At 38.8% G+C, this 15,597-nt stretch overlaps 2 protein-coding genes across 2 annotated transcripts in view; one reads left to right on the forward strand and one right to left on the reverse strand.

Moving 5' to 3' along the window:
- The first annotated feature begins 1,680 nt into the window (after positions 1–1,680).
- Positions 1,681–12,925, forward strand: LOC309720977 (uncharacterized protein). Its single transcript, XM_082558264.1, has 2 exons — positions 1,681–1,733; positions 10,660–12,925. The coding sequence occupies exon 2, from the start codon at positions 10,697–10,699 to the stop codon at positions 11,477–11,479; it is 783 nt and encodes a 260-aa protein (XP_082414390.1). The 5' UTR covers positions 1,681–1,733; positions 10,660–10,696; the 3' UTR covers positions 11,480–12,925.
- Positions 12,926–13,213: 288 nt separating this feature from the next.
- LOC309720100 (uncharacterized protein) overlaps positions 13,214–15,597 on the reverse strand; it is a 32,197-nt gene continuing 29,813 nt past the window's right edge. The window contains exon 2 of the mRNA XM_082556686.1: positions 13,214–15,584. Coding sequence (XP_082412812.1) covers positions 14,972–15,562 — 591 coding nt within the window. The 5' untranslated portion in view covers positions 15,563–15,584 and the 3' untranslated portion in view covers positions 13,214–14,971. The remainder of the gene's footprint in view (positions 15,585–15,597) is intronic.

Raw genomic sequence — 15,597 nt, forward strand, 5'->3', positions numbered from 1 at the left:
TCTTACTCTTCCTACCCTTCCTCTCCCCCCTCCTCATCTTCCTCTCCCTCCTCCTCGTCTTCCTCTTGCTCCTCCTTGTCCTTGTCGTCCTCTTCATCCTACTTCTTCACCTCCACGTCCTCTTCCTCGGCCTCCTCTACTTCTCACTCTTTCTGCTCCCTCCATTGTACTCCGCACACACAGCTTACCTGTATTATAGTGCTTAGGCTGATTGCAAAGTGAACTAATTATCTAAAAAAGTTTTCACATGTGAAAGTGTGCCAGACAGTTGGCAAATTAGTGTTAATGATAGCCATACATGTGTATACTTTTGCTAGGAGTGTGTTGGAAATTTGGTAATTGAGTGTTGTGCAGTGAATTGTGCCTACAGTTTTGCAAAGTGTGTGTTACAAAATTGCAAACTGAGTGCAAAGCAGTTTTTGTGCTTTTAGTTTTGCAAACTCAGTGAGTGGTTTTGCTATAAGTCTGAATAGTTTTAGAGATTGTGCTACAGGAATCACAGTTAGGGTTTAAGCATTCAGAAAAAACTGTAATTACCGGTGAACTGCTAACAGTTCTCACAACAAATCAGTTTCTTCCAGTGAAAATATCTAATAAACAGAGTTTATTGAAGTTCAGTGCCACCATCTCCAAACCATACACCATAGCAGGCTTTTATCAACCCCACATTAAACCCATATGTCACTTCTACCACACACCTTATGTCCACATACATGTCCAACACCACCCCCACATACTTCTCTGCCACTTCTGACTTCCTCATGCAGTGGCTTCCTCTCTTGGCATTGTTTTCATCATTCAAAGCTAAGTAATCCTTTTACTTTTTCAGCTGACTCTCTTCACTTGTAAGCACATTTCCATTTCTATTTGTCCTGACCTCATGCACATCCTTTCCAGCTCGATGTGGTGGTTGCCAGTAGCTATTTAAGTCGTATTTGCCTCCCTCATCAAATTTGAAAAAGCACAATGTAAAGATGCTGCAAACTTAAATTAAGTAGAGAAAAAGCTAGCAAATCAGTATGCTTTTCCAAATGCTGTCTGTTTACAGATCATCACCATCATCAGTCAAGATGCAATTCTTAGTGGCAGACAAAAAAAAAAAAAAGCATTTTTCTTCTAAAGACATTTTTCAAAAATCAGAAGTATAAAATAACTTAAAAAAATGAAGAAATTCACTGAAAATAACTTGAGTGTAGCTTTTCTCTCTTGAACTTCAAGACATTAAATTTTAGGTTGTTCCATCGAGATCAAGTCCAATTCTGGGATTTCCGATAGCACTTGAAAGCAGCAAACTTTGGATCCCTTCCATGTCTTTAACGGGAAATCACCCGTTTTCCCCCATGTGTCAAGCCAAAGAAAACCCTCCTCACAGCCATTATGTGTTATATTTACTGGCAGACAAAAATAAATAAAAAGCCATTTATGGAGCCGTCACATTATATAGCTTATTAACGAAATATGTTTTAAATCCAGAAACTTTAATGCAGTGATGACAAAAAAGTATATATAAAAAAGTAAACAATAGGATTCTTCATGGGTCACTTATATTCAGAGCAGACAGAACTTTATTGTATTGCACTTAAGGCTGAACTCAGTCTCTTCCAGATGTGAGTTACAGCTTCCTAAGTGGGATACTTCCCACATCTTGACGTCAGCTGGATGTTTGACTTTCCCTCCCAATTCCAGCCTCACTCTGACGCATTCGCATATCTGGTCCTCAGCAGCATTTTGGGGTAAGTTACACAGCAGAAAACCATGAAAAACTTTCTCTATGCTTACTAACGCTGAAGAGGATTTAGTGTACACTAACAGCTGTCAAATGTGTATTTTTGGGTCCTGTTGTTAACGCTATGTAAGGATCAGAAAGCCGAGCCCTATGTGCATTCTCATATTACATTACATAGCTTATGCATTCCTGGTAGTGTGCGTTATGTAACAGAAATATTCTCACAAATCTTTTTGGTGAAACAAATATGCTCATGATGCTGGATTATCAATCGAGAGTGCCTTTAATTCACTGTTTTGTGTCTCTTCACACTTTACTGCGAACCCCTGAAAGTCTTTCTTCTGAGACTGCTGAACAAACACGGATTTCACAGAGATTAAACTTAGGCTGTTAAACAGGACAGAAATTAAAATTAAACTCCGACCCAAAGAATACAGCCTGATGTTTGAATTTTATCAGTGAATCACTGCATTAACAGACTCTTGCTGGACAGCGATTCATGTTTTTCAAATATGGGGAAGAGAAAGGAAGACAGTGTTCCATCCCAAATATAGTCACGTGAAAAGAAAGGTTTACACAAACCTCTGTGTCTTGGGAAACACCAAGTACAACACCGTGATCCTTTTCTTTTTAAGCCATTCTGCTGTGCGTGGGATCACTGACTTGTTGCATCACCCAGTTTCAGCCAAGCTTTAGCTTTGCTACAGATGGATTCACCTTTGACCCCGGAATACTTTGCTATACAAAAGAGTTGATGGTGATAGCGCTGATGTGCTCTGTTTGTTTTTCACTGAACATAGTGCTGTGCATTATGACCAAACATCACTATCTTGTCAAAAGGACACTGTTTCCTAAGTCCTCCAATTTAATGAGATGCAACTTTGCAAAGAGAAAAGAAGCTTTCTCCTGGCAATGATTCCAAACAAGCCATACTTGGCAAGCACTTTAAACTTTTCTATACCAAGTCTAACTAAATGCTCAATTTGTAAACTACTGTGTAGTGTCTTCTGATGATTTATTTGGTAGCTCCGACTATTCCTCAGTAAGATATGCCAAGCACGTGTGATTAAATGTATTATCACTAAATGAGCTCAGCAAACTGCTGTCAGCCAGATTTTCTGTCACAGTCTTAAACACAGGGGCTGAAGACACAAGGGGAATCTAATAAACCATGAATAGTAACGGCAACCTAGGCATAAAGGAATGAACTTAGAGAACCTAAGAAACTTAAACTCAAACATAAACCATGAACATCAATGTATATATGAACTCAAAACAAGGGGTCAAAAGACCCAGGATGGTGACATCGTCCACGTTTCAGTGACCAGCTTTTCATCATTCATCACATTCAGACGTGACTACTGTGGAGAAGTACAACATGTGGACTCAGAAACAAATTTTCTTTATGTAACTTTGTCTCAAATGATTTTTTTAAAAACTGCTAGGATTATAACTTTTCTTAACTGTTGCTACAACTCATCAGATATTTACAATTTCAATTATGAAAAGCTCCTGTAGAAAAATGGCAGTTACTAGCTATAAATCCTAATGTAACGATGGCTGTGTTGTGGTTCTGGGTCATTCGACTGCTTATTTTATTCCTTGTGATCCGTGGTTTGTTTAATCTTTATATTTATATTCTCTAGTGTATTTAGTTCTGCTCCTTTGTCTCAGTTGTTATACAGATCACTTCTTCTCTTAGCGTTTCACCGTCTTATGTCTAGTTCTTTGTATGCAGTTCATTCATGTCTATGTGTCTTCCCCTTATAGTTATAACGCTTCCTGTGTTATTTTGAGAGTCAGTGCTCCTTGCATTTTGCTTTTAGTTTTGCTTCCTTCATCTCCTCGCCTGTGATTTACTCCACGAGTCTTCTGTTACCCATCTGTCAAATCATCTATTTCTGTTTCCTGTGTGGTTTCCTGCCTGTTTATTTCATTTTGTATTTTGTGTTTATTTCTCTAGTTTTAGGTTTTCATTTGTTCTGGTTTTTTTACACTGACTCCTTTGGACTTTGTGTTTTGCTGGACTTTCTACATCGGGCAATAAACAACTTGTCTTCTGTTCACCTTTGCCTCCCTAAGCGTTTCTGCATTTGGGACTCATAGATTTATGATATATTGAGATTTTTGCAGCCTTATAAGCCACTCTGCGTGACACAGCTTTAACAAACATGAGCAGAACAAGTATTTGTTTTTCCTTCTCCTTTTGGAACAGGAAATGGTCAACATTTTGTTTTTGTTAGTTTTCCTTGGGAATAGGATGGGTGTCGGTGATTTTGTGTTCATTTGATTTTTATTTGTGTAAATAGTTGTTCTTTATATGTTGTTGGTTTTGATGGCTGCAGACTGTAACATGCTAATACATGCTCTGTCAAGCATGGATCCTATCCCTCCTCTGTTTGTTGTCGTGCTATATACCCTTTGACTCAGTCATAACAGCTGCTGGGGGAAACCTTTTTATTTCAAACCCAAGCATTTATTTTCCATTCCCTTTTGAGTTTGCTTTGGACTTTTCATATCAAGTTGATTACCCCCCTCGACATTTTTAGTGGTTGGTTACATTGTGAGATGGTCATTTTAAATTTCTAACACTTTTTCCCAGGTAATCTTTGAAAACAACACTGTTAGAAAGGCCAACTTTGAACCTCATGTCTAATTCTTTCATTGTTGGTCATATTTCATCTGGAGCAGCCCAGAATCTCGCTGTATATCTTGACACACTTTACCCTGTGTAGGGTGGGCAGACTTTAGTCCGTGTTGGCCGTGGCCACCTGTCGGCACCACTTTGCTCCAATCCTGAAGCAGAATTAGTCTGAACAAAAGGAAAACACTCACCCTTAAGGCCAATGTCTGTTTGAATGTCAAAATAAATAATTATTAAAAGCTGGTAATCATTACTCTCCACTTCTAGAATTTGCAAGCACAGAGCCAACAAGTTTCTTCTGTAAATGCAAAATTAAATAGGATTTCTCTCTCGCTTTATGTTCCTTTAAGACATTTAATGCAATATCCCAGCTCTTATGACAACCATTGCACTTGGTGGAAATGTTTGCTTTCTTGCAGAGAAAAGAAGCCTAATTTCTGTCTGGTAAATATAAAACCACAGGGAGCAGCTTTCAAGGTTAGCTTACCAGAAAGACAAGAAACAGACATTCAAAGTTGTATTTATTAGGTGGAGGCTGTATTTCAGTTGGTAACAGCAACTTTCCCAGTTGGCTGTCTGCAGATACCTACAGTAATGCACGTACGCCAAGTGCACATTGCACAGCTGTAATCACATTTTATCACATTTTGAGTGTATGTGTGTAAAGTCACACAGTTTTCTTATGTATCCAATTCTGCAGTCTCCAAAAATATTATGTTACAAAGAAAGAAAAATACAAAACGGCAATGAACCCTGAGATTTTATGTAAATCTCATCCATTGGTGAATAAGTGTAAGTACAACAACAACAACACTATAAGACTATTTGAAGTTAGATTGTCTTTTGTTTAATGTAACCCAAAGAAAGAATGTAGCGGTCAGCTTCATCCGGACTTCAAAATGAGGCTGAAAGTCATGTTTCTGCACTGATTGTATTGCCAAACCAGAAAATCTACCGACGGTCATAGAAACCACGATTTCAAAACAGTGTTTTCTCTGGAATCTCAAAGCACAGCTGTAATTTTCTAAGTGTGTTTGTCCATGTGAAATTCAATGTGGGCTTTCTGTGCCAAGCAATATATCCTTAACTGGGGTTCAAAAAGAGCACACCCATCACACATGTGTATGAGTGGGTGTGAGTGTGTGCGTGTGTGGGTCCTAATTCAAACCATCTGTAGATATCGTCCATATCGCCTCTCTTCATGTGTTGGTAAGTAAATATTTAATGCATTAAACGTACAGAGTGACCTCAGTCCATTTTATTTAGTCATTTATGAAAGCGGACCTGAACTGAAAGAGCTTTTTAAAAAATATAGATTATGTTTAAGTCACAACTATATTAGATTTTACTTTTCTCTCATTTTCTTGGCCTCTGTGATTAGTTCAGGTGTGTCTTGTTTTCCACAGCTGTATTCACTTTCACGATTGCCCTCCCTGTTTCCATGCTCAGTGTTCATTGTGCCTCTGGCAATAGCCTGCTTTTCACCTTTTGGATTTTATTTTTTGCTTTATGGATATTTTATGGATATTTTCAACAGCCTAATTAAATGACTCATTTTTGTTCAATCATACCTGTGTACAGTATTTGCATCTTGGGTCTTTCCCTCTACTCTACATAATCAGCAGATTGCGATGGAGTTAAGTTAAATTGGTTGGTTTCTTGGCATGTGCCTAGCTTTAAAGCATAGTCCACTAATTTTCAATTGGGTTGAGCTCAAGGCTGAGAAGGAAATCCTAGAAGCTTAACATTAGCCTGCTTTATTTAATTTGGATGTGTTTCTAGTGGAAGACCCGATTATGTCCATCTAGCTGCTGATTTGAGGTGAAGTTGAAGAATTTAGAAGTAGTCCCCCTCCTCCTTCTTGTTCTATCCACTTTGTGCAATGTACCAGTACTGCTGGAAGCAAAATAGCCCCTGAGCATGATGCTACCACCACCATGCTTGACTGCTGGGACAGTGTTCTTAGGTTTGAAAGCCTCACCTTTACTCCTCCAAACATCTGTTATCATTGTGACAAAAGGCACACAAATTGGAAATATACAGTAATTGTAGATTTACACAAGTTGGAACTGGTCAATTCAACAGTTACTCTAATAATTTCTCCTTTTTATGCTAACAACAAGAAACCACCAGCTGTAGTCAATTATAATCGCTAATGAGAACAGGCCATGATGCTGTCTTGTTACAATACATTGTAGATCAGCAACACGAATCAAGAGACTTAAATGAATGTATGCATATATTTGAGCCTTTATGTATACTTTTGACCCTGTGTGGATTGGAGAAAATCAAAAATATCATTGGATTTCTCCTCCCTCGATAAAAAAACTATTCTAATAAAGCTTTAAAAGCCCCAAATTACTATGACACTTATGCCCACCTAAGAACATTGTACCAACAGGCAAGCATGTTTGTAAACTTGTAACCACAACTGTATATTTACAACAAAAGCTTTCAGTGCAATATCATCGTGTGTGTCATAGTCCTCGGATTTCTATGCTTCTGTTTATTTTTGGATTTTGTGATTATTTTGAGGTTTTCTGTTACCATTTTTATGACGTTTTTTTATGAGTTTCTTGTGTAAATTTACAAGATATTTCTCGAGTTGATAATGACTACATATCTATATCTCTGTATCAATATGTCTCCGATGTTCAGCTTTTGGCATATCATTTTGGTCATTATATGGCATTGAAATATTTAAGGTAAACAACAGGGCTGAGGTGTCTTTTACCTAAACTACACAGCATGAAACAAGACGCAGGCGAATAAGGCAAGTAAAAACAAAAACAAAGTTATTACAACAATAACATGCAAAATTAATAACTACCCTTCTTTCATCAGTGTATCCATCCATCTATTTTCTTTCACTTATCCAGTTCATGTGGGCTAGATAGAATGAAGTGTATCCCAGCTGTCACGTTATTAATATAAGATTTCATGATAACAGGCAGCCAACTGATATCCTTTACTTACAGTTTTTTCTGAATGCTTAAACCCTAACTGTGATTCCTGTAGCACAATCTCTAAAACTATTCAGACTTATAGCAAAACCACTCACTGAGTTTGCAAAACTAAAAGCACAAAAACTGCTTTGCACTCAGTTTGCAATTTTGTAACACACACTTTGCAAAACTGTAGGCACAATTCACTGCACAACACTCAATTACCAAATTTCCAACACACTCCTAGCAAAAGTATACACATGTATGGCTATCATTAACACTAATTTGCCAACTGTCTGGCACACTTTCACATGTGAAAACTTTTTTAGATAATTAGTTCACTTTGCAATCAGCCTAAGCACTATAATACAGGTAAGCTGTGTGTGCGGAGTACAATGGAGGGAGCAGAAAGAGTGAGAAGTAGAGGAGGCCGAGGAAGAGGACGTGGAGGTGAAGAAGTAGGATGAAGAGGACGACAAGGACAAGGAGGAGCAAGAGGAAGACGAGGAGGGGGGAGAGGAAGATGAGGAGGGGGGAGAGGAAGGGTAGGAAGAGTAAGAAATAGAATTGCTGATGACATCAGAGCTACAATAGTGGACCATGTAATCAACCGTGGAATGACCCTGAGGGTAGCTGGCCAACGGGTCCAGCCTAACTCGAGCCGCTACACTGTAGCAAGCACCATAAGGACATCTTGAAATGAGAATCGGTTAGTACAGTCACTTCGCACAAAGATTTGTAGCACTGCCGTATGCCAATGAGAAACACACCAATACCATTGATGTAAAAATACTGAAATTGTTACTTTACAGAATTGCTAGATGACCAGATGCTGGGGGCAGAGGAAGCATGTTCACTGCAGACCAAGTAACCCATATAGTCATTATGGCGATTGCAAATAATCCTATACTTGGAAATAAACACTTGTGTTTGTTTTGATGTACTTGAAGTTTGGATCCCTCTATGCTTATGGATCTATGACAGAAGTATGAGCTCAAACTGACATAGCCTACCTTGTGCACAGAGAAAGCAAAGGCCAGATGTGTTTTGTATTCATACCATCAGTGTGCAGTTGGCGCATTGTGTGCTTAGGAGATGATGGCTTGTGTGTACTGTTTGATACGGAAACACCATTTTTACGAAGGTGTGAAGAGTTAATCTAGCTGTGTTTGCTTTTGCAAGAGAACTACAATGTTTTGATTATTGGGTGACAGGTTTTCTTATTTGTGTGAAGAGTTTTGCAAAATTAGCCAATAGTTACAAAAAATGTGCTTAAGCAATCAGGAAAAACTGTAAAGGGTTAGCGTTTGGCATCAGGACTTTGTGCTTGATTCGATTTAGGAATGGCATTGTGTGCAATCACATCCGTGCCTGTCAACCGTGTCTGCTAGAAAGCTTTGAATTCAAACCTTTCCTGTGTGTGTGTGTGTGTGCGTGTGTGTACTGTTTTTACTTTATTTATTTATTTATTTATTTTAAATTCTTGTTCAGGATCTATTACTCTAGTAATGACAAACTCAGTTCGCTATTTGTTATTTTCAGTGACTGAATAAATCAAACTATAAAAACGAACTAAAACTGCAAACAAAAAAGAGAAAAAAATAAGAACATTGAAAGTCATTAATAAAATATGTTCAGACTGATGTCTCCCTGTTTCAAGCTCACACAGTCAATACAACTTTATCTGTTTGTTTTCTGGCATGGTCCCAATGTTGTGACCCAGGGTTGTGAGTTACAGTGGTGTGAAAAAGTGTTTGCCCCCTTCCTGAATTTTTCTTGTATGTTTGTCACATTTAAATGTTTCAGATCATCAAACAAATTTAAATATTAGACAAAGATAACACAGGTAAAATAAAAAGCAGTTTTAAAGTTTTTTTTTTTTTTTTTTAATTAGGGGGATATTAGATCTAAACCTACATGGCCCTGTGCGAAGAGTGAAATATTCTACGGACTGACAAGGCAAAAGTTTTTTGGATCCACAAACTTTTTGATGGTGTGCATCCCATTTTGTTAAAATTAACAAAGCAGTGTGATGACTTGGGGCTGTTTTGCTGCCTCAAGACTTGGAAAATGTCCGGCCATCCGTCTAATCTCAAGATGAAACGCACTTGGGTTCTGTTGTAGTCCTTTATTCCTCATTAGGTGATGTTTCATTTTGTGCCCAGTCTTGCCTGTGTGAAGTCTGTCTTGTCTCTGTGTTTGGTTTCCTTCCTGTCTGTGTTTCTGTTCCTTCTGTTCCTTCTGGTTGAGTTTTGATTGTCTTGTGTGTGCTTGGTACAGTTTTGCTTCCCTTTGTCTCATTGGCTAGAATTAGTTCAGCTGTGTGTTTTTTCTTCAGGCATCTCGCCTCTGCCTTCCTCTTCTCTTGTCTATTTAAACTTGTGTTCTTTGTTGCAATCTTCCTCATGTTGTGTCCCATGCATTTTGTATTTCTTCCATAGTGCCTAATTTGTAAGTTCCTCGTTCCTGCCTTCTCAGTTTTTTGTTTGTTGTTTTGTTCCCATGAGTTTAGCAACAAAGCTGCTTTTAGCTTATTTCTCGATTTCTCAAGTCTGCATTTTGGTCCCACTCCTGTCTGCCTTACAGTCAGCCCTAAAGCTTTTACCACTGAAATGGATGTTTCTTCTTAAGTGCTGTACTATTTTATTATATGATCATTCCCATAATGTTATCATCCACTCTGGAAACTGAGCATTTATACTTAAACTTCTATATTATGGTGCATAGAAATATAATAACTAAGACACGAAAAAGAGAGCACATTACACCAGTGTTACGTTCATTACACTGGCTTCCAGTGCATTTTAGAATACATTTTAAAATCTTGGTACTGACTTTTAAAGCTTTGAATTGTGATCCCCCTGCCTACATTTCTGATCTTTTAGAACCCCACGCTCCTTCTCGCAGCCTGAGATCATCTAATCAAAGGCTGCTGGTAGTCCCACGAACACGTTTTAAGCCCGGAGGTGATAGATCTTTTAGAGCGGTGGCTCCCTCCATCACTACGTTGCCTTGATTGTATTTATTCTTTCAAAAAGCAGCTTAAGACTCATTTATTTAGATTGTCTTTTAATTAGATTTGTGCTGTATGTTTGATTTTCTTTTGTGGTTTTTATCCTGTGAAGAGGGCTATTTACATAAATTGAATTGAATTGAACTGTAAAAAACAATAAAAAACTAATTAAAAAAAAACTGAACAGACCGACTGTCTGTTCAGAGAATAGTAGCCTTTCTTTCTAATTGTTCATTCATTGTTCACCTTGATAATCATGGTCAGAATTTACTAAGACTGCAACAATAAGTGCGATTTGCTGATAATAATGTAATGTTGTGTTTAAATGCAGGACTGATGAAGATGCTCGAGACTCTTCTTCAGCAGTGATGGCTGCTTTCAGCCCCCCTGCCCCTTTCCTCTGTGTGCTGCTGTGTGTTTCGGTGGCTCTGCAGCGATCAGACTTGCACCTGGCTTATGTAACCCGCAACAGCTTTTTGTACTACTCCTGCAGCCAGGACCCACAACCCTGCAGCATCTCATCGCTTACAGATTGCGTATGCAAGGACATCCAGCTCTCCACACTGCACCGCCTGCAGTCGCACTTGTCTCCTGTTTTCCAGATGAGACGCTTAACCGTTTGGTTCACGTCACCGTCAAATGCAGCACGTCTGCTCAACAACTCAGAGGTGAGGCACCTCACACTGATCTATTGCGGATCCAGTGGGATGCCTCCTTTTAATCCGGAGGGATATTTTGCCGTGCACCACCTGGAGAGGCTGACGGTGGTCAACCTGCCACAGAAGCCATTTTATCCCTATCCAGATTTGAACAGAGCCAAGACTGGAGACCCAGACAGAGAAAACAATGCTGACTTAGACACAAATAGGTACAACACAGAAATAGACACAAATCTGGACTTAAGGAGAGATTATTTAAGTCTGTCTCCAGCACAGGTCCAAGACATCTTCCTGGGCAGGGAGCTCGGAGCAGAGTATTATGAACAAGCCAGACTGGGAATCATCCACAAATCAGTGCTGGAGGGGGGAGCAGTGGTTAAAGCATACACAGTAAAGACACACATAGACAGCAGTGGTGCGCTGCCTTTCCCTGAACTCCACCTGCCGAAATTGCCAGAGACATCTGTCATATATGTCACTTTTGTATACTGATAAAAAAAATAGTTTAATCTCTTTTAAAAGCAGGATTTCAGTCATTTGAATTAGTGGTGAAAATGTCCACGTTTCTTGGAAACTGAATGCATTTGAAAGAGTTTACATTTGTTTTTGCATTCTTGTCCTGGGAAAAAGTTTTGGTTCACTAACTTTAATCACATCAGGCGGCCCAAGAGTTTGCACAGTTGTTTAATTGTGTGTTAAAATAGGCCAATCACAGAGTTTTGCTGTTTCTATGTTTATGCTGAAGGCAACGGTTAGAAAGTACAATCTGTTTCCTTCCTGTGTTAGCCAGCCGACCAATATTTACTCTTTTGTTTCCTATGCAGTGCTGTGAAAAAATATTTGCCCCTTCCCGATTTCTTTCCTCTTTTCACATATTCAGCACAGGGTTCAGATCATCAAACAAATAAATAGAAAATACAGTTTTAAAATGGCAATTTTTATTTATTGAGGGAAAACTGCTATCCGAATCTACTAATTGATGACTCATACAGGAGGTCACAAAAGAGCCCATAACATAATCTAAGTGTTGGCTTCACTTCAATCAGTTAAAATCAGAGTTCATGGTTCAACAGTAAGAAAGAGACTGGGCAGAAATGGCATCCATAGTTCCAAGGAGAAAAATCACTGCTGACCAGAAAGGAAACAAAAGCTTGGAAAAATATTCTATCGACTGATCAAAGCAAGAGTCAAACATGGTGGTGTTAGTGTGATGGTCTGGGGCTTTTTTGCTGCTTCAGGATCAGGACATAGACGACTTGCTGTAATTGATTGAACCATGAATTTTGATCTCTAACACAAAATCCTGAAGGACAACTGTCCAGCCATCAGTTCGTGCCCTGAAGTTCAAGCACACTTGGGTTATGCAGCTACCAAGCAAACCTCTAAACAGGCGATTTGTGCTTGTAAAGCCTCCAGTGTGGCTAAAGTAAAAAAAATACTGTGGGCCAAAATTCCTCCACAGAGATGTGAAAGACTCATTGTCAGTTATCACTAATGCTTGAATGTGGTGCTTGCTGCAGTAACCAGTGGCACAACTAATTATTAGGCTTAGAAAAATGACTTTTTCACATAATGCCAGGTAAGTTTGGAAAACCTTTTTCTCATAAATACATTAAAAACTGCATGCTGTATTTATCCTGGTTGCCTTTGACTAATATTAAATTTTGATTGATGATCTGAAATACGTGTGACAAATTTGCAAAAATAAATAAAAATGGGAAGGGGGCTGAATCCTTTTTCACAGCACTGTATGTGATAAAAAATGGAGAATGCAATGAAAGCTGTGGTCCACTTCCTTAATCTAATGTGAGGCTGCAACACCGTTTCATATACTGCAGCAGTTTTATTTTCTGCATGTCATAATGTCAAGCACAGTGAATGTTGTGAAAAGGTGGAGGGTCCCTAATTGCAACTAAACATTCAGCTGTTTCAAAACGATTTGGTGTAATGTTGACTTATAATAACTTCACTTACACACAGTCTCACGTGTCTGCCATTGCTAGAAAAAAAAATAAAGAAGTTCATTTGTAAGCAAAACATGTTTTTACGAATCCCTCCCAGTTCTGCTTTCTCGAGCTGACTTTTTATTATTTTTTGTGCGATCAGCAGAGTTTTTTGTGAAAGTATTAAAAACAACTTTTTGTTGTTGTTGTTCCAGTTACAGCCTAATTTTTCTATGTTTTTATGATTTCATGAGTTCAGTATAATTTCTATGATATAGTGAAGATGGATTCTCAGCTCACCAAAAAGCTCCTGGTATAGTGGAAGAAGTTGGTCTTCGAGGATGTTTTTATGAAAAAGCATGGGCCACACTGTAAATACCTTATTTTATAGATAAATTTGACTTATTTCAAAATAACTCTTTGAAACTTTTCCATAGATTGCACAAAATCTGAATATAAAAATGAAAGCTTTTTTGGCTACGAGTGCAGAAATATATGAGCTAAATTGTTTGGGGTGGCTGTGGATTACAGAACAGGACATCTACTAATGAGACAAATATTGAACCTTATGTTGCTCCTGATGCATTCGCTGGCATGTGACTGTGTTCTTGTTAGATACGCTCAAAAAAATCTGTCTTTGGATGAACACAATTTAATCATGGCACCTTTTTCCATGTGATTTAACAAAGTACAATAACCCATTTTTGATCATGTCAAACCAACACATTTGGCATTTGGTGGTTTAATGTAATCAGATTACGTTGGATCACCGTAGTATACTTGCATTGACTTGAAGTGACTGATTTAAGTATGTAGAGTGAAATTTGTTTTAATTCATTCTACACAAGTTAAAAACTTTAGGAAAACACAATGAAATCTTGTTGTTGGAACAACTACTTTGTTAATCAAGGCAATTACTGCTAGTCTTGCTTAATGAACCGCTATGGGGTTGATGATTTCATAGAGACAAAGAACCATTTGCACTTACATTCATGGGTAATTTAGAATCACCAAAACCTAACTCTAATTACACACAAACCAGCCAGATTGTGGATTTGAAGCCAGGCTCTTCTTGCTGGGAGGCAACAGTACTAACCATCACGCCACCAAGCTGTCAATCCAGGCTCAACAAAGCTAGGAAAGCTATGATTACAAGGGTTGATGCAGAACTTTCTGCAAGTTTGACATCTAATGTGATCTTGTGAATGTCGTGAGTCCAGGTAATGAACCACTCTTACTAGATTGTATCATGTCATCTCAACAAGAACAAATTAAGTTGCTGAATTTCATGTAGATGCTACATGATTCAATTACGTTCACCATAGAAACGTGAAATTATTTAGTTCAAATTACAAGTTTGGATCTTGTACATGTAACAACCATCCAATTTCATTTGTTTGAGTGTAGAAGGTATTTGTATGATTTTTTGGGCTAAATGAATAGAATAGAATAGAATAGAATTCAACTTTATTGTCATTGCACATGCACAGGTACAGGGCAACGAAATGCAGTTTGCATCCATCCAGAAGTGCTTTAGTGATATAGATATATTACAATATATATTAGCAATAATATAGATATGTGAGTATATTACAGAAATGGGTCTATTATGGTATGTTATAATGTACACGGTATGAAGTATGTTGTGAATATTCTATAACTATAAGTATGTACAGGCTGTAGTGAGTACAAGCTATGTACAGGATATGAACAGGATATAAATATGAAAAACTATACAGAATATGAAATAAATAACTTTACAGAATCTGGGATATACAGCTATACAGAAATGGGAACTATGCAAGTTGTAAACAGTTGTAGGATTAAAAATTATCGAATGTACAGAATGATTATTTACACAGAGCTATACAGTAGTGCAGTTAAGATAAGTGAGGGTGTAGATAGTTTCTACAGAGGCTATATAAAGTGCTAGTGGTTGTGAGTGGTGGTTCAGTCCATGTTATTATTGTGTTTGAGGGTACAGTTGTCCATTGTGTGTGTGTGTGTATGTTCAGTCCATGAGTTTAACGTGGGTCAGATGTCAGGAGGCAGAGTTCAGGAGTCTGACAGCTGTGGGGAAGAAGCTGTTCTGGTACCTGGTGGTCGTAGTCCGGAGGCTCCTGTGGCGCCTCCCAGAGGGCAGGAGGGTGAAGAGTCCATGTGATGGGTGACTGGGGTCTTTGATGATTTTCCCAGCCCTTTTCAGACACCGCTTCCTGTAGATGTCTTTTATGGCAGGAAGTGGTGCTCCGGCGATGCGCTGGGCAGTTTTCACGACCCTCTGCAACGCCTTCCGGTCCGAGGCAGAGCAGTTCCCGTACCAGACTGTTATACAGTTGGTCAGGATGCTCTCGATGGTGCAGCGATAGAAGTTCACCAGGATGTCTGAGGACAGGTGGTTCTTCCTCAGAGTCCTCAAGAAGAAGAGGCGCTGGTGAGCCTTCTTGACCAGCTTGGAGCAGTTGGTCGTCCAGGTGAGATCCTCGGAGATGTGGACTCCCAGGAACTTGAAGCTGCTCACACGCTCCACAGCCGTCCCCTTAATGTGGATGGGTGGATGTGGGTCAGCATTCCTCCTGTAGTCCACGATGAGCTCCTTGGTCTTCTCGGTGTTAAGCAGCAAATGGAACATGTTGTATAAAGTGGTCTTAGTGCTGAAGTGGAGCA

Source organism: Aulonocara stuartgranti (assembly GCF_965226115.1).
Source record: "Aulonocara stuartgranti genome assembly, chromosome: 13".
Classification (NCBI taxonomy): Eukaryota; Metazoa; Chordata; class Actinopteri; order Cichliformes; family Cichlidae; genus Aulonocara; species Aulonocara stuartgranti.

Excerpts from the sequence above, each read along its gene's own strand:
- LOC309720977 (XM_082558264.1), top strand. The coding sequence starts at position 10,697 with ATGGCTGCTTTCAGCCCCCCTGCCCCTTTCCTCTGTGTGCTGCTGTGT.